Source organism: Ranitomeya imitator, chromosome 10 (assembly GCF_032444005.1).
Source record: "Ranitomeya imitator isolate aRanImi1 chromosome 10, aRanImi1.pri, whole genome shotgun sequence".
NCBI lineage: Eukaryota > Metazoa > Chordata > Amphibia > Anura > Dendrobatidae > Ranitomeya > Ranitomeya imitator.
In genome coordinates, this window is record NC_091291.1 from 9,132,183 (window position 1) to 9,152,362 (window position 20,180).

Consider the following 20,180-nt stretch of genomic DNA (forward strand, 5'->3'; position numbering starts at 1 on the left):
AGATCACTATGCCTTTAAACAGTTCTGGACTGCCCATATGATGGTGTCATGTGTTTGGAAGCTTCTGATTTTTTTTGGCAACATATTAGAGACACACCTGTGGATGTATTTTAATGCACACCTGAAACACGCCGCTTCTTTGTGCAGGATTATGGGAAAGTCTCAAGAAATCAGCCATGATATCAGGAAGAGAATTGTGGACTTGCACAAGTCTGGCTCATCCTTGGGTACAATTTCCAGATACCTGAAGGTGCCTCATTCATCTGTACAAACAATTGTATACAAGTAGAAACGAGATGGGAATGTCCATCCATCATACCGCTCAGGAAGGAGACGGGTTCTGTGTCCCAGAGATGAACGTGGTTTGGTCCAAGATGTGCATATCAACCCAAGGACAAAAGCAAAAGACCTTGTGAAGATGATGGTGGAAGCTGGTAAGATTGTGTCAATATCCACAGTGAAACGAGTACTGTATCAACATAGGCCGATAGGCCACTCTGCCAGGAAGAAGCCATTACTCCAAAAGAAACGTAAAAAGCCAGATTAATGTTTACAAATACACACAGGATCAAAGATCTTAATTTTTGGAGACATGTCCTGTGGTCTGATGAAACTAAAATTGAACTTTTTGGGCATAATGACCATTGTTATGTTTGGAGGAAAAAGGGAGAAGCTTGGAAGACTAAGAACACCAAGACCTCCTACTCTCCTTCACACTTATTCGTTCCTCACACAACCGCCTCCAAGATTTCTCCTGAATATCCCCCATCCTCTGGAATTCCATGCCTCAACACGTCCGACTATCCACCACATTCGGCTCCTTCAGACGGAACCTGAAAACCCATCTCTTCAAGAAAGCCTACAGCCTGCAATAACCATTCTGCCGCCTCACCCCCTACCTTCTGTCTCTTCCCCACTTTCCCATAGAATGTAAGTCCGCAAGGACAGGGTCCTCTCCCCTCTGTACCAGTCTGTCACTGTATACCTGCTTACTGTAATCGATATCTATAACCCTGTATGTAACCCCTTTCTCATGTACAGCACCATGGAATTAATGGTGCTATGTAAATTAATAATAATAATAATAATAAAAAATAATAAACACCATACCCACTGTGAAACATGGTGGTGGCAGCATCATGTTGTGAGGTTGTTTTGCTGCAGGAGGGACTGTTGCACTTCACAAAGTAAATGGCATCATGAGAAAAGAAGATTATGTGGCAATACTGAAGCAACATCTCAAGACATCAGCCAGGTGAAGCTGGTGACCTCTTGGAACTGCATATTAGGGAATACCCTTGTAAAGTTAGGGACCCCCTTGGCTTTTAGATTAGGGAACATCCTGGTAATGATAGTGACCTCTTGGGCCCGTCATTTATGGAATCACCTGGTGAAGATAGTGATCCCCTGGGTCTGTACATTAAATAACAGAAGTTAAAGCTTGGGCGGAAATGGGTCTTCCAAATGGTCAATGACCCAAAGCATACTACCAAAATGGTAACAAAGTGGCTTTAGGATATCAAAGTCAATGTTTTGGAGCGGCCATCACAAAGCTCTGATCTCAATCATATTGAAAATGTATAGGCAAAGCCGAAAAGGACGGTGTGAGCAAGGCAACCTACAAACCTGGACCAGTTACACCAGTTTTGTCAGGAGGAATGGGCCCAAATTCCCACCAACTATTGTGAGAAGGTTGTGGAAGGATCCACAAGTAGCACGGTGGCTCAGTGGATAGAACAGCAGCCTTGCAGCGCTGGAGTCCTGGGTTCAAGCAACACCCTGGACAACATCTGCAAAGAGTTTGTATGTTCTCTCCGTGTTTGCGTGGGTTTCCTCTGGACACTCCGGTTTCCTCCCACATTCCAAAGACATACTGATAGGGAATTTAGATTGTGAGCCCCATCAGGGACAGCGATGATAATGTGTGCAAACTGTAAAGCGCTGCGGAACATGTTAGCGCTATATAAAAATAAAGATTATTATTAGCCCAAACGTCTCACCCAAGTCATTCAGCGTAAGGGCAAACTTTTGACTTTGCAGTAAGTAATAAAAATGCCTTAGGGTATGTTCACACGTTTCTGATTTCCCTCCTTTTTTTTTCAGGACTGAAACCGCAGCTCTTTGCAGAAAACGCAGGTCCTTTTTTTGGTGCTTTTTTGGTGCGTTTTTTGATGCGTTTTTTGATGCGTTTTTTGATGCAGTTTTCTATGCAGAGTCTGTGTGTTTTCTAGGAAGTTTTTTAGGGTTAAAATGGCTGAAAATACCCTAACCCTACCCCTAACCCTACCCCTAACCCTAACCCTAACCCTACCCCTACCCCTACCCCTAACCCTACCCCTACCCCTAACCCTAACCCTACCCCTAACCCTACCCCTAACCCTACCCCTAACCCTAACCCTACCCCTAACCCTAACCCTATTCTAACCTTAGTGGAAAAAAAAAATTCTTAATTTTTTTATTGTCCCTACCTATGGGGGTGACAAAGGGGGGGTGTCATTTACTATTTTTTTTATTTTGATCACTGAGATAGGTTATATCTCAGTGATCAAAATGCACTTTGGAACGAATCTGCCGGCCGGCAGATTCGGTGGGCGCACTGCGCATGTGCCCACCATTTTGTTAGATGGCGGCGCCAAGGGAGAAGACGGCCGGACGGACACCGGGAGGCCGGGTAAGTATAAGGGGGGGAGATTAGGGCACGGGGGGGCATCGGAGCACAGGGGGGCATCGGAGCACGGGGGGGCATCGGAGCATGGGGGAGGGGATCGGGGCAGCCACACTCCGCCCACGCACTTCCGCCCGCTTCCCCGCACTTCCTGCTGCAGCGGTTCGGCACCACAAACCGCAATAAAACCCGCAGATATATTTTTGATCTGCGGGTTTTACTGCGGGTTTGACCTCACAATGGAGGTCTATGGGTTCAGAACCACTGCGGCTCCGAAAAAAGAAGTGACATGGTACTTCTTTTTTACCGCGGCTATTCAGCGCGGCTTTTTTTCCCGATTCCCGCATCATGTGCACAGTGGTTCCTGTTTTCCATAGGGTACATTGTACTGTACCCTGCATGGAAAACAGCTGCGGAACCGCAGCGGCAAAAACGCTGCGGTTCCGCAGAAAAAAACGCACTGTGTGAACATGGCCTTAAAACTATACCTCTCTTTCGCTAATTATTCCAGCATTTGGCAAATATTAATAATTATGGTAATCCTAATTGACCTAAAACGGGAAAGGTTTATTCTGATTTCATGTCAGATATTGAGAAAAACCTGCATATGTGTCTTTATATATATAGTGGATGGAAACTTCTGGTTTCACCTGTATACGCACCGCCGAGAAAAAGGGTATGAGAATTGTGAGATTGAAGAAGACAATGCTAAACCAGATTCTTCTGAAGATCTTTAGTCCTTCAATGTCAACAGTAAGAGTTTTTGCAAAGTTAAAGGTAAGAAAAGGTTGGAATCTGGAGATGTTTTTGAGGTGGAGCGAGTGGCAGAAACATAGTAACATAGTAACATAGTTAGTAAGGCCGAAAAAAGACATTTGTCCATCCAGTTCAGCCTATATTCCATCATAATAAATACCCAGATCTACGTCCTTCTACAGAACCTAATAATTGTATGATACAATATTGTTCTGCTCCAGGAAGACATCCAGGCCTCTCTTGAACCCCTCGACTGAGTTCGCCATCACCACCTCCTCAGGCAAGCAATTCCAGATTCTCACTGCCCTAACAGTAAAGAATCCTCTTCTATGTTGGTGGAAAAACCTTCTCTCCTCCAGACGCAAAGAATGCCCCCTTGTGCCCGTCACCTTCCTTGGTATAAACAGATCCTCAGCGAGATATTTGTATTGTCCCCTTATATACTTATACATGGTTATTAGATCGCCCCTCAGTCGTCTTTTTTCTAGACTAAATAATCCTAATTTCGCTAATCTATCTGGGTATTGTAGTTCTCCCATCCCCTTTATTAATTTTGTTGCCCTCCTTTGTACTCTCTCTAGTTCCATTATATCCTTCCTGAGCACCGGTGCCCAAAACTGGACACAGTACTCCATGTGCGGTCTAACTAGGGATTTGTACAGAGGCAGTATAATGCTCTCATCATGTGTATCCAGACCTCTTTTAATGCACCCCATGATCCTGTTTGCCTTGGCAGCTGCTGCCTGGCACTGGCAGAAAGAAAGAAATTAAAGGAAGGATCTGGGTGAAATATAACCCCGAGACAGCGGACATGTTACAGGGGAGTAATGGTAGAACCACACATGGAAACTACAGATTCCGTTTTAGATTGATGGAGGTCATAATGTTAGAGACAACGGAAAGACAATCACTGGTATTTTTTAGTAATGTGGGGGTTATGTCTTGAGACGATGAGTATATCTGGGTGTCATCAGCACAGAGATGATGCTGGAAACCAAATCTACTGATGATGTGTCCAATACGATTCCAACATTTGTGCCCCTCAAATAAATTTACCTGAAAGTAGGTGTTCCCGTGGGCATTCTTGGGCAGATCAGGGGCATGACTTTTCAAAAAAGGGAAGCAAATGTTGGGAGGTATGGGGGTAAATGATTGCAGACAAGATCCTGATTGCATCAATTTCCCTGGGCCTGAGTGTTAGGGAACACCCTGGTGACGATAGTGACCTCTTGGGCCCGTCATTTATGGAATCACCTGTGAAGATAGTGACCCCCTGGGTCTGTACATTAAATAACACCCTGGTGAAGCTGGTGACCTCTTGGAACTGCATATTAGGGAATAAACTTGTAAAGTTAGTGACCCCCTTGGCCTGTAGATTAGGGAACACCCTGGTAATGATAGTGACCTCTTGAGCCTGTCATTTATGGAATCACCTGGTGAAGATAGTGACCCCCTGGGTCTGTACATTAAATAACACCCTGGTGAAGCTGGTGACCTGTTGGAACTGCATATTAGGGAATACCATTGTAAAGTTAGTGACCCCCTTGGAACGTACATTAGGGAACACCCTGGTAATGATAGTGACCTCTTGGGCCCGTCATTTATGGAATCACCTGGTGAAGATAGTGACCCCCTGGGTCTGTACATTAAATAACACCCTGGTGAAGCTGGTGACCTCTTGGAACTGCATATTAGGGAATACACTTGTAAAGTTAGAGACCCCCTTGGCCTGTAGATTGGGAAACACCATGGTGAAGATAGTGACCTCTTGGGACTATTCATTAGGTACTAACATGTGGAAGATAGTGACCACCTGGGCCTGTGCATTAGGCTTCCTCCTGGGCCAATTCAAGTGTAGACTTCCTGGTGGAGCTGGTGTTCTTCACCGGAGACTGTACTTCAGCTGGGAATTGTGCCAAATTATATCATTGTGGTCATACACAGGGTTTCCGGAACAAAACTTTCCTTGTAAAGTGATTCACGATATAACACAAAGGGCTATTTCCTCCTGGGGCGTAGACACCGGACCCATCAGATTTGCATACGGCTTGTCTTAGCTCATAGACGTTCGAGGTGTATTATTATCACAAAGAAATCCTTTTCTGAAGAATCTTTCTAAAGAAGACGTGACGAAGGGTGGTTTTTCTCTTGTTCTTTAGATTTACATTCTCCCAGGTGATTCCCCAACACCGGGTACAGGATACAATGGTTTCCGTGAGTCTGGAAATTTGTAATGGCCACTTACCGATGGTGTCCATACCAGGAAAGGCATGGATCGGGGGTCCAGCCCTACCTCTGCACCCCCCATGCCACTCTGGTGGTCATCTTGGATGCTCGAAGACCAACCTCAGAGGAAAAGGCCAGCGTGGGGTGGGGAGGTGTCCATTAATTTTTTTTTAGATGCAGTTTTTTTCGAAATTAAGACAAGTAGTGGATCTTCATCCTTTTCCCAACAGGACATATTTTTCCTTTTCTTGCTTCAAAGTTTCTTGGATTTTCCCATCCCCTATAGCGTTTTACTTTTCGAGGGGCAAGATGTCTTTTTTTTTTTTCATTTTATCATACGCTTTGAAAAATGAGAAAAAAAAAATCCAAGTGGAATGGTGAAAAAAAAAAACCACAAGCCCACCATTATTTGGGCTTTCATGGTAAAAAAAAAAGCCCTAACAACATAATTTTCCGGGTCTGTACGATTAAACGTGTATAATTTTTTTTTAAATATACCGTATATATATTCTAGAGGGGAAAAAAAATCAGAACTTTAAAAAAAAAAAATAGTTTGTGTAGCCAGTTTCTGGGACTGAGTAATTTTTTTAGTTTTTTTTTTTTTTTTTTTTTTATGCCGAGTTGACGTTTTTATTAGTTTGTGCAGCCAGTTTCCGGGACTGAGTAATTTTTCTTAGCTTTTTTTTTTTTTTTTTTTTAATGCCGAGTTGACGTTTTTATTAATACCATTTTGGGGTACGTTTTATATTTTGATCGCTTTTTATTGCATTTTCTGATGTATGGTGAGTGGGAAAAAAAAAAACAGGAATTCTGGCGTTTCCATTTTTTTTATAATGGGTTAAATAATTGAATGTAAAAACACAGGTGGCCCAAATTATAATAAAAAAGCATAAAAAAACACATTGAAAAAAGGTCAAAAATCACATGAAATAGTAGAAAAATACCCTGCATTTTACTAAAAGTACAGCGAAAAATGAATCCTTGAAGGGTACGTGCATACGACATCTTAATTCGCCAAGGTTTTTATAGGTGAAGTCGCTTCATAAGCAAAATCATCTTCAAAAGCTCAAAGCTTCTCTAAACTGGGTGTTTCTGCTCCAAAAACTGAGCGAAAAGCCTCAGTGTGAACACAAGGGTGTGAGCGCGCTTAGATTTATCGGAGCGACCAGAACCTCTGAGATTTCTAAGTGCAAATTCGCTCCTTCTTTGGGGGGAATTGGGAGTTTTTCTGTTTCCTGAAAAGTTTTGCAAAAGTTTTTTTACTGGCTTGCCTTGTTTGGTGCAGAATCTTGAGGCTATGTGCACACGTTGCGGATTTTGCTGCGGATCCGCAGCAGTTTTGACGCTGCGGATTTGCAGCTGGTTTCCATGTGTTGTACAGTACCATGTAAACGTACGGAAAACAAAATCCGCAGTGCACATGCTACGGAAAAAAACGCACGGAAACGTAGCGTTGTTTTTTCCGCAGCATGTCAATTATTTGTGCGGAATCCTCAGCGTTTTACACCTGCTCCTCAATAGGAATCCGCACAAAAACTGCACAAAAACCGTGGCAAATCCGCGGCAAATCCGCAACGTGCGCGCATAGCCTAAAAGATCTGACCCATGCTTTTTTTTTTTTAGATGTCTTTTTCAAAACTTTAAGTGAAAAAAAAAAAAAACACGACGCTTAACGGACGGAAAGTCTGAAAAGCAAAGTGTTTCATTTAAAGGAAGCGGATAGGAAGAGGGAAATTAAACTTTTCCGTAACTCTTGAAAAACTCTTCAAAAACGTAAAAAGGTTCTCCTTGGTTTCTGCTCCGAAAACTCTGCAAAAAAAAAAACCTCAGAGTGGGTTCAAGCTCACTTGCAATGCATTTCCTCCTGGAACCTAACAGCTGCGGTATTGTCAGGGTTAACCTATCAATTAGCAACCAATTACCAGTTTATTGGAGGGGCTTTATCAGCTGCCCAGGCTCAGTAGGATCTATGCTTGGTGAAGGCTGTGGACGTGTTGGTCTGTAGCCCCAGCTAAGGTAAGTGGGTGGTTTATGGTGCAGTTTCTGCTTGTTTAGATGTCTCTGAATGGTTTATGGACTTGTGCCCAACATGGACCTTGTCTGACTCCTTGGTCCCTGCATTGTTGGACTTCGTGCATGAAGACAATTTGGCTTTAGAAGTTCTACTGCCTTCACCCTCCATGTGCTGATGGTCTTTTGTGCATGTGGCTTTGAGACTTTCCATGTGAGTCTGGAAATCTGCAAAGCTCTGGTGATCTGTGGGGATGAAGTTGGAAACTTCTGATTTGGGTGGCTTCAATTGCTCCTTGTAACTCCATGATGGTTTGTTCAGCTGCTGTGGTAGTAACAATATCTGAGCCAGATCGATAGCTGTCTGGTTGAGATTTTGCATTGATGTGTCCTAACGACTTGTATTCTCGCTTTTCAGTAATGGATCTCAAGCTGTTACTATGTGCCTGGGTCTTCCTGTGCCTTGGAGGTAAGCAGGGGTGGATTAAGGGTAGCAAGTGCCCCGGGCTGTTCAGACACTGTGGGCCCCCCTGGTCATGGCCGGGCCTTACTCTACTGTAACCTATTAAATATTTTGTTAAAATATGCAATACAATTTAGGTATATCTTGACCAATATCACATACAAGGGACAAATACCACCGCACCATGACCAGACCACATATTACCACCACATAGTGACTGAATACTACAATACTGATCAGTAATAAAAAAAACAAAAAAAAAAAAAACACAATACGATCACCATAAGTGCCAGTATTCACAGGAGATCTGTACTTAGTATGCAGTGTCTGTGTACAGGTAATACAGAGATCACTGGTGACATTATACACAGGAGCTCTGTATATAATGTATAGATAATACAGTGATCACTGGTGACATTGTACACAGGACATCTGTATATAGTATAGGTAACACTGACTCACCAGTGATGTCTCTAGGTGAAGTCTTTCATCCAGCACAGACCGCCATCATTTCTTCCAGCCAGGACTCGTTTCTGCAGGAAATAACAGTTATCTCGAGCTCCGCTGCAGAACATATTACTTAATTTTTGACAACTTCTACATTACACCACATGAAGAAAAAAGGTGATATAGTGTCACTCTACATCACTGCAGTAATATCCCTTAATTAGCCCCTATGGTAATAAAATTACCTGCCCCATGATCCAATCCTGCCCTGTGTCTGTTCTGCCCATGCCTCCAGTCCTACCCCCAGTGTGTCCTCCCTCCGGCTCCAGCATATTGCCCCCAGTCAGTGTCCAGCATTCTGGCCCGCCCAGATTGCCGTTGGGTTATCAAAAAACAAACAGTTCTCACCTGACCGACGCTCCAGCGGCGAGCTCCCTCCAGCAGCGCATACTCGCCAGCGACTGACAATGACGTCAGACCCTGGCCATGTGTGCGCTGCGACCGACTTCAGCTGCCAGCCTCCAATTGGCTGGCAGCTGTTAACTATTGACATGCGGGCACGCGCCCACACGTCAATGGGAAACCGCCACAGCGCCGCTAGGGGCCTGGTGAGCAGATGAGATGGGGTCTGATGCGGGCCCCCTCTCTGCCCACTGGGTTGAGGGGCCCATAAATGATACACCAGTCTGACAGGGGCACATGCAGTAATGCCCTGATGGCGGCGGGCAATCTGCAGTAGCCCAGGGCCCCCCCACACCACTGGGCCCTGGGCTACTGCCCACATTGACCCTCTTATAATCTGCCCCTGGAGGTAAGTGTTCCTACAGTGACCCATCGTGGAGGTTCTTTCTATGGTCATGTTGATGGGCTCAACTACACTGTCCGAGATTAGGAAATAAATGTCTACAAGGTTTGACATAGATCTAATGCTCGGTTAGAAGTGGTACCTGCGTTATGTAAGCTGCAAAAATAAAGAGGGCTGTCAGCGTAGTCACTAGAAGTAAGCAGGACCTGTAGCCTAGACTCTGTTTTAGGGACCTCCAAATTATTAAGGTGGGTTTTTTTGGTTTTTTTCCCCTAAAGTTCTCACTTGCTCTGTAAGCTCCTCATTATTTTTCTTTTCTCTCCTTTCAGGCATTGCCACATTTCCGAGCCCAGGCACAGATTTTGCTTTGGTTATTATGCAGAATGTTGGTGGTGGTGGTAAACCACGTCTGGAGCTTCTTCTCACATCTTTCTTCCCTGACACAAAAGCAAACATCCAGCTGCCCAGAAGATCTTACAGTATAATTGTTTCTCTAACCACTGGGATTCCTACACCATTTGAACTACCAAGAGAAACCGAGCTTCTTGGTTCTGCCAGATCGAACATGACCATCCGTGTCATATCCAACAAGCCCATTTCTGTGGTTGCCATCAATATGATGCCTTATTCTACTGGTGTAGCGGCAGTATCTCCAATATCTGACTTGGGAAATGAATACTACATAATGACCCCTGAAGCCACTTCAGAAGTTGACCATAGTCAGGTGGCGATAGTAAATGGCCCAAAACCAAACCTTGTCTCTGTCCTGTTGAAGGGTTGGGTCCAACTTGATGATGCCACTTACTTGCCTGGTGAGAAGCTAAATCTTACTCTAGCCCCTTGGGAATCTGTACAGCTCCAGACTAATGAAAGCTTGACCGGTAGTTTTCTTGTGTCACAAGAGCCTGTGGCTGTGTTTGCTGGACTTGCTTGTGTTGGACTCCCTGAATTGTGCAGTCATGTATACATCCAGATTCCTCCAACTACTGATTGGGGTGCGACATTTCTGCTACCACCTTGGTCAACACAAAGTCTTGGCAAACTAACAATCGTGTCAGCTAGAAACACGTTGGTAAATCTCCTTCAAGGAAATGACACTACAGAACTGACGGTGTCGCCTGGGATGATGGAAAGCTTTGATATTGACCCAACTATCCCCCTAGTCATTCAAAGTCAAGAGAAAATCATGGCTTTTGTTAACTTTGACAAAACCAATAAGTCTAGTCTTCTTCTTAAGCTTCCTCCACTGGAGAAGGCTTGTGTCGCATATGCAATAATTTCACTGAAAGACTACAACAACATCCTTCATCTGGTTGTCCATGTCAATGCTCGGGAAGGGCTGGAGCTGGACCATAAAACTATCCTTGGATTGCAGTGGGAAGATATTAATGCAACTCAACTTGTATATGCAAAATTTCCTCTAAGTGGTGAGGGCTACCACTTCATATCGGATGCTGGACATGACTTTGGCTCGGTCACAATCGGTACAGGAAAGCTCGGTTCATATGTATTGCCTGGAATCTGCTTAAACAAAGGTAAGGGGACAATATGGCCCAGTTCTAGAACATCTTATTCAGGATTGCAGTAACACTTCTGATTCTGAAGTTTAATTTGTCTCTTAAATGTTGGGTTTGGCTGCCATCATATTGGGAGCCTTTATCTGGCTACTCTGGCCAACTCTTAACACAAATGTAGGCATTAGTCCATACTTGGCCTTCTGCTTTCTCATCTACAAGGCCACCTGCAAAATGTTGGTGGCTTTTATCAAAAGGGTACTAAGGAGATCTTTCAAACCATAAACCAACTATTTGTCATGTTGTGAGACTTAAACACCCTTCCCAGAACGTGTGGCCTTGACCAAAGCCATCTATCCATGAATTGAAGCATCATTGGAAGATGACTTTGTCCAAGGCAATTTTGTATTGTTCGCGAACATGGCACTAATGGTGTCTTTTAATATATGGGTTCCAAATTGAAGTGGTTACACTGAGATTAAAGGGATGTTGTCTGGTATCTCCAGTGGTTAATCTTTCATGTAGACTTCCTGGGGTCAATGTCTTGTTGTATCTGCATCAATTAAGCAACCTTTCCAAGAAGACGAGTCTCTAGACAGTGTCAACTTGTTGGGCCAAAGGCTTTCCGGTGACAATGAGTCTAGGGGTCAACTAATTATCTAACACTACGTTCACACTAGCATTGTGCGCCGCTGCGTCGGCAACGCACGCAAAAACGCACGCAAAAACGCTGCGTTTTGCGACCCATGCATCGTTTTTTGCCGAGAATCGGACGCAAGAAAAATGCAACTTGTTGCGTTTTCTTGGTCCGACGCTTGCGGCAAAAAAGATGCATGCATCGCACAACGCAACAAACGCATGCGTCCCCCATGTTAAATATAGGGGCGCATGACGCGTGCGTCGCCCGATGCACACTAGCATAACGCTAGTGTGAACGTAGCCTAAATGCAACTTTATCTGATCCTTGTACAAATCTTCCAGTGCTTGTAAATTAGATGCTGTGCTAACGCACCTCACTGGGGATTCAGCTGCTCACCCTATGGGCCAGTCCAAGCCACTCTAGTATCTGTTGTAGGGCAATGGCATGTGCAAGTCCTATAACAGTTGGTGGCCTTTCAACATTATGTGAAATGTTGCTGCATGTAGCATTACTATAAATTGCACCACATCCAGTAGTTTTGTTGATCTCACGCCTGTCTTTTGTAACATGTATACTTTTCAGAATACCTTCTCTGTGGGTTCGAGTGCAAAAATGACATCTGCAATGCTCCCGGAGACACGGCCGCTTGCCTTTCACTGGAGCCTCCAACGTGCATGGCCTGGGGTAGTATGCAACTGTTAACCTTCTTTGGTGCCCACATGATTGGATCTGGGTCCTGTCCACAAATGCTGATTTATTCCGAAGGAGATGATTTGAGTCTGCTGCCATTTAGCGTGAAAAGAGAACCTGGTTCTGACTTGACAGTACTAATAAGGGTGTTTGGCCAACTTTTGGAGATTTCCACTGAAGAACCTGGAGTTGTCTATGTGAGTTTAAATGAAGATTTAGTGAAAGGGGTCTGACTTCCTAATGGGAACTAGTATTGGGAAACTCCATATTTCTACATGTGCCAACAAGCTGATCTTGGGTACAAGTCAATGTCCCTTCTACTTGTGGTGACCTTCATAATTCATCTCTAGACTTTCATAAAGGCTCATGTGTAGTCAGACTTGTCTACATCACTCTCCATCTGGGAGGCACCTTGGGTAGATATAGTTGGCATGCCAGTGTCCTGCTTTGTAACATACAAGACACATCTTGAAATGCAAGCAAGACAACTTGCTGCACCAAAACCTACAGTAGTTTAACTCTTTTTAATCTTGCCCAGAGATGGCTAGATGCATTCAATGGCTATCTTTCTAAACATGGCTGCCTTGCACCCTTAGTCCTTTTGTAGGATCTTAGATATGTCATTGACTTGCACGTAACTTATATCTCTGCAGGTTAATGATGAAAAGCTGTATACCCCAATAAGCCTCTATAACGGGAACCTGACCATTGGACGTTTTGGACTCTTGGCCACTACTGTAAATGTCTCCTTCGGTCTACGTGTCATAATTGGCGACCATGGCTTCCTCCACCTTCAAATTGCACGACGCTACTATGCACGTGTATCTGGAGGTTGTATCACTCAAAGCTCCAAGGAAATGTTGACCTCAGCTGGACCCAGACTTCTTCCCACACAACTGATCTGTGAGCCCTTGACCGAGGTGCATCTGCAAGGATGTGACGATACAATGGCAGCTGGCTCAAGTTGTCAAATAATGTTGGAGTCTGAGAGCTTTCAGTCTTGTCACTTGTCCTTGGATCCAAAACCATTTATTGGGAGCTGCCAAGGTGAAGTCTGCACTGGGGGCTCTCCTTGTGCATCCATTGAGTTGTATGCTCTGGCTTGTGGCATTAATGGGTTCCACCTTACCGGATGGAGAAATATTAGCAATTGTGGTAAGTTACTGCAGATATGAGTAGACTTAGTCTTTTCAAACATGCTCTTGACACTAATTATTCCTACTCTTGCAGGTCTACAGTGTCCCATCAATAGTCACTATGAAAGTTGTCCTTCAAGCTGCCAAGCCTCTTGTTCAGAAAATCAAGTCTTCGATTGTGATACCAGCTTGTGTTATGATGCTTGTCTATGTGATGAGGGCTATGAGCTCAGTGGTGGGAGCTGTGTACCAAAAGAGGAATGTGGCTGCTATTGGCAAGGTAGCTACTATCCAAAAGAAGAAAGTTTTGGCAATAACTGCAGCAGGAAATGTCACTGTCTTGGCGGCAACATGACATGCTACCTAACGGAAGGCTGCAATGCAGGCTACGAATGTGAACAGAATGGCGGCTTGTGGTCCTGCGAACCATGGCACTCCATGACGTGCACCTTGTACGGTGACTCTCACTACATAGCATTTGATGATCAAGCCTACAACTTCAAAGGCTTGTGTGATTCAAGAATGGTCGGTGTATGTTCAAGTGACACTAATCTGACTGCCTTTGAGGTCCACATCATCCAAAAACCCATTGGAGCAACCATCGAAGATGTTATAGTCACAGTATATGGAAAAATTATAACATTCAGCCCAAACTACAAGGGGAAAGTAAATGTAAGTCTCCCACTTCTCAATCACTAACTTGTGAAGTAGTTGTAAACAAACTAAAACATGAATTCTTCTTCTAGGTGGATGGCACTCTGGTTCATACTCCATACATAATTGGAACCAGTCTCCAGATCTACAGGAGTAACCTTGATGTCTTGATCCTACAGACTGACTTTGGGTTGGCAGTTTCCTTTGACTGGATGAAACGTCTTCTGATCATGCTTCCACCTTCTTACATGGGGTCACTGTGTGGAATTTGCGCTTCTGAGGTTAACTCTACGTCGATCGAGGCTTCTTGCGAGCAGACTTGTCAAGGCATCTGTGCGAATTGTTCCAGTGAACTTTATCTCAAGGCAACAACTACCTGTGGGTTAATGACAGATCCTCTAGGAACCTTCAGACTCTGCAATCAAAAAGTTGACCCTCAAGCTTATTTTGAGGCATGCGTTAATGACTTGTGCTCCGGTCTCGCTCATTGTTCGGCTTTTTATGCCTATGCAGCTGCGTGTTGGGAAGCCAGTGCTGAAGTTGACCCATGGGCATATTCAATGGACTGTGGTAAGGAGCAACCTGGCTTTTAAAACTTAAGTGGGCTTTAGTAGAGAAGGAGCCATGGTTTCCAATCAATGGGTGTTTGGCCCCCTATGACTGTTCCAGGCGACATGAGTCCTCCACTACCTCTTGACCATGAGTGGTGTATAGGTTCAGTGTAGACCCATGTTTAAGGCTTAGATGCTGTACTGCCCCATAATTTAGTTACCTTAACAGATGTGTTGACCCTGGGTATTAAATGGAATATAGAGCTTTAACTTTAGTTTATCATTTTTTTTTTAAAGAAGCTATAAATATTAGTCTAGAGGTCCCTCTCCCAGCAACCTCCATGTTGGACTGCAGTCTTAGTAGTTCTTCTCCAAGCCTTATTTGCAGCCTCACATGTCGTCTTGACTGTTCCTTCCTGTTCTTGCATTTCTAGGTTATGAATGTCCACAAAACTCCACTTATACAAGGTCCCAACATTGCGTTTCCAACTGTCAAAGTACTTGTGAGATTGGCCTTCCTTTAACGTGCGCGCTCCAATGTCAAGAAGGTTGCCAATGTGATCCAGGCTACATGCTCAATGGGGACAGATGTATTCTTCATGAGGACTGTGGATGTTATTCAGATGGCCAGTATTGGAAACGTGGTGACATTTTCTATGATGACCAGTGTCAAAAGCGGTGTGCCTGTCTGGAGCGTGGGCTCGAATGTAAAGATCACAACTGCACCTCAGAAGAGCAGTGTGCCAACATCATGGGTGTCTGGGCTTGCTATCCTAGATCATCAACCTGCTCCGTGTCAGGACAATTCTATCACACCTTCGATGGCTTGACTTATCCTGTATACAAAAACTGTCTGTATGTGATGGCCATTGTAATGGGCACCGAGAGGGTCAACCTTGAAGTTCACTTGAGAAGGAAAATAAGTGGTGAACTGGCAAGTGCACAAGAGGTCATCTTGAAAGTGTATGGGTACACCATAGTCTTAAATCTGCACAGTGAAGGAATTCAGGTAAGGGCATATCCTATAGTCTCACATTAGTTGTGATCATCATGAGCACAGATCCACTCCAAATTGAGAACCTTTTCTAATTTTGGTGGAGCAAATAAACCCAAACCACTAGACAGCTTGGTCCTGTGCCACCAGAGAATACTAGTACAATGGTACTGCCAAGTAGCTGATTAGTGGTGGTTCTGCTATCCCGTAACCTGACACTATTTGACTAACTTCTATATTCTTCTCTCCAGGTCAACAGTAACCTGACAAGCCTTCCTATTGACTTGGACAACCAGATCTTCGTTTATGAAAACGGCACCAACATGGTGTTAGAAACTGACTTTGGTCTCGCTTTAACCTTCAGCCCCTCTTCAGTTTCCCTAACAATCCCCCTATCTTACGCAGGATTGGTTCGTGGTCTTTGTGGCAATGCTAACTCCCTGGCCGGTGATGATTATGACAACCTGCCAATTGACAAATTTGTGTCCTCTTGGCGCTCGTATGCTGACAATTCTGCATGTGATGAGACCTACAATACCCCCTCTGACATATTGGAGTTTGATGCTAACAAGTACTGCGAGCTTATACCAGAAGTTGAAGGACCGTTCAGAGGGTGTCACGTTGTCATCGATCCTCAAGGCTTCTACAATAACTGCATGTCTACTGCAAATGGAGATCTTGACTCGGTCTGTGACAGTATAGAGTATTACAACAAGGCTTGCCAGGGGGCTGGCGTGACTGTTTACCAGTGGGAGAGTGAGACAATATGCGGTAAGTTCACTCTACATGGGATGGAGTTGTGGCTAATGTTTGGCTTACCTCTCTAACCTCATCTGTATTCAATTTCCAGAACCTGAGGCCTCCAGTTGACAAACCAAGTACATCAGCTCCAACAATGCCCCAGACTACAACAGAGATGAGATGTCTTCATAACATGGTCCCAACAACCTGTCAGTCTCTGGGTAAAAGCACCTGTTTGTTCCAATCTTCTAGAGGCAATACTTCGCTTGGTGGGGATGTTGACACTCCCATAAAATGTAGCTTGCCTGTGGCCAAAGTTTGCCATGATGCTGAATTGGACTACTTTTCTGTGTCTGTTCACTATGAGATTATGGGGGACCAAAGAACAGACAGTCTTCATATTGAGGTGTATGGACTGAACATCGTCTTGCCGTGGAACTGGGAAAACGGTGTGTGGGTAAGTGAAGCATCTAACATAACATTATCCAATAAACTGGGTATTGGTCAATTGCCATCTGATCTTCTAAGATTCGGAGAACCTTCAATGGGGAAGGGTCAGATGACTTTCTTGTAGATCTATGAATTGGGCATATCGTCAGCCAACCGCTCAAACCTTGTGTTCCCATCTTGTTTTTAGGTGAACAACATGCCAGTTGGTCCTTCCACGTGTCTCCTTCCTGGCAGACTCCAGATAAGTCATGAAGGCCATGAGTTAATCTTGGCTGCACTCAATGGCCTTGTTATAAAGTACAACCACAAGGGACTTGTCCATATTTACATCCCATCTGGGTACCAAAATTATATATGTGGTCAATGTGCTGAGAAGGATTCCCATGAGACCAGTGTCAAGTTCACAAGTAATGTATCAAGAAACTATTCCGATAACCAATGCCTTATTGGAGTAACCAAGGAGCCATGGGCCAATGCTAAAGATGACTTCACCAGCTACTGTAGTTTGCTCCTGGAGAAGAATGGTCCATTTGGTAAATGCCATAGAATCCTGAACCCTGACCGCTTCTATGATTCGTGCCAGTTTCACGTGTGCCAAGAACTTCAAATGGGCGGAGATGGTAACACTGCTGCCTGTCATGATCTTGGCGAGTATGTTATGTTGTGTCAGCTACACCGTGTGGTGATCAAGCCCTGGAGAAACGAGAGCTTCTGTCGTAAGTATCAAACTTTGTATTGCTAATGTAATGGCACCAATTGAGCTCTTGGTTTCCCAACATTCAGGATTTCTCGCCATTGGGTTTATGTTGGGAGGACTTAAGGGTCATGGATGCTTTTGACTAGTTTAGTATTCTGTATCTCTTGGCAAGAAGACCAAGTTGGTCCTTCCAGCATGGATAGCTACTGATTTTAAGTGGGGGAGAAATATGGTAGTAAGTTGAATTATTTTTTTTATTTCCTTTAGCGTTTAAATGTCCTTCACCAGCAACATACGAGCTCTGTACCAAAACCTGTATTCAGTGTCAAGATGGAAAATGCACCAACCACTGTCTAGAAGGCTGCAACTGTGGTGACGGTTACTACTGGAATGGAGTGAATTGTGTTGGGTCTGTGTGTCCCAAGGTGAGGAGTAACCGCATTGCATGTTGGTTAGAACATGCTAGACTTCCATAAACTGTCAAATGGGAGGGTAAAGCTCGGTTTTTCGGGGGGGGGGGGGGGGAGTCTCGCATTACAACATGACATGGACTAATGGGGTCAGAAGTCACTAACTTTGGCAGTGGACATAATGGAGGATTGCAACCAGGGCTCTAACTTTCATGCTTTTAATAAAATTGGTCATCTTCTATGGGCCAGGGGGCACTTCTGTCAATGCATTTTCTTTAGGTACCAGGTGCAACTGCATAGTTAACACTGTGCCCTAGCTTCTCAAGCCAATGTCCTAGTAAACTGGGTTGGTTCATTCCTACTTTGGTAGTGAATGCTATTGTATTCATGGTGGGCTCAAATAATTAGGAAGTGCCTATTTTCAGATGTCTTGGGTCAAGGAATCCACGCTAAAGGAACTGACCATCTATTGACATGTCACTCCAAGAATAGAGGGTGGGATCTATCCAGAAGACTCTGGAACTGAGTCTACGACAACAATCCTCCTTGATGCGAATCGCTGACTTTTTTTTTATTTCTTGTAGGACACTTCTCCTGCTGAACCAGAGAACCTGAACTGTAACAATGACTTATCACTAGAAAGCTGCCACATCTGTAGATTAGATGACCAACAAATCTCAACATTTGGAAATATATCAAGTCCCTTGGAAGGCAATGGTGTGTATGATATACTAAGGAAGTGTGACTCGTCTGCTCCTCAATGGCTGAGGGTCACTCTACGTCTAGAGCCTCCTAATCCAGTGAAGCTCTTCATCTTCTATGAACGAAACTTCATCACCATTAACTCTGCAGTGGAAGTCTGGGTGAGTGACCAATCAGCAGATTATGTAGACCAAGTTTAGAAGGTTTGCTTGGTCTCAACTTGTATCTTAAGTAAAATGTTCTGGACCTTATTACTTGCTTCTAATGGTGAACATGTAAGGGCAATAGTGGTCTACAAATGTTAAACTAGCTGAGTTCTGTTATAACCCCAAGGTCTCTGTCCTCACCAGGTGAATGGTCAGCTGCAAGATCTTCCTGTCTCACTGGAGCCAGAACTGTCCATATCTAAATCTGCCAATGTTGTGGTTCTCAGCCTCCCTGGTTCCATGGCTCTTTCATTCAGTCCTGAAGGAAAACTAGAGATTGAGGTGACTGAGTCTCTCTCGACTGAGCTGTGTGGCGCTTGCGCCTTTGGAAACCTGTTCCCAAGCCATAGTCCGATATTCTCTCTCGAGTCTTGGCGAGCAGAAGACTTGTCATGGTAACTATAGTTGAAAAGGCATTGAATTGTTTGGGGTTATTTTAAAAGCTTCAGAGGGGTGGAAATACTGCAGTTTACTTGCTGTATGGTCTGGTTACCCAAGTCGTGCCACTAACTCAAACTTCTTTTTTTCTAGAGAAGTATCTGGTGGCACAATAAACCTTGTTAACACTGATCGAAATAAAGAGAATTATGACTATTTCTGTGTTTTGTGGCTTGTTTTCCATGTTGGATACTTGGTTTGAGGTCTAGCTCGCATCATGGGCTTTGTGAACGTCACCCAAGGCCTGGCTTTCATTGCCTTAGACTCAGATCAACAAGGATGGTGACCACTTTAAACTTGCTTGGGTTTTAGTTTTGTTCAACCCTCACACTTAACTCTAAAGTAGAGAAGTGTTGTGTGGGTTTGGGGTACAGGTTCAGGAAGTCCAAACTTGCATTCAAAATTTTAACTGGAACCAGAGAATGATCCCAGTTGGGAACCCAGGGCTTAACATCATAGGTCCTCCTCAAAATACTCCCGGCAAGTCGTAAAGACAAGATTAAGATGAAACCAGTTCCTCAAAGGTTCTTGATGACCTGGGCACATTCATTCAGCTGCTGAGTGAGACTAGAGTCCCGATTCAGCCATTCTTCTGATAAATTTACTAAATGGTGGTATTCATTACACCAAAAAATCTAATCTCTGGCCTTGCTAACACTGTGACAAACACCACTTCATGCCTCTCACTTAAAATATGTATACCTGTTAAAGGAAGGTGGAAGTTCCCGAGTAAGACTGATGTAAGAGAAACTGCTAATCTTGCTAAATCAAAGCCTTAGTTTATGCCAAAAAAATGACTTAGTTGGGGACACTACATATCTTAAATGGTGCAAATTCTTGAACTAAGACTATATGATCCCTATAAACATACGGTAATACCATAAGTACATCAGATTAAGACACTTAAAAATCACTCAAATGAGAAGTGGCCTTATCTAAACAAAGGTCTAGTCACTGAACTATATGGTTACAATGTTGGGTAAGG

General features: G+C 44.0%; 1 protein-coding gene across 1 annotated transcript; it reads left to right on the forward strand.

Moving 5' to 3' along the window:
- Window positions 1-16,937: 16,937 nt before the first annotated feature.
- LOC138651207 (zonadhesin-like) lies at window positions 16,938-19,265 on the forward strand. The gene is made up of 4 exons (XM_069741242.1): window positions 16,938-17,458; window positions 17,707-17,864; window positions 18,434-18,712; window positions 18,902-19,265. Exons 1-4 carry the CDS (start codon window positions 16,939-16,941, stop codon window positions 19,154-19,156), a joined length of 1,212 nt encoding a protein of 403 aa, XP_069597343.1. The 5' UTR covers window position 16,938; the 3' UTR covers window positions 19,157-19,265.
- Window positions 19,266-20,180: the final 915 nt, after the last annotated feature.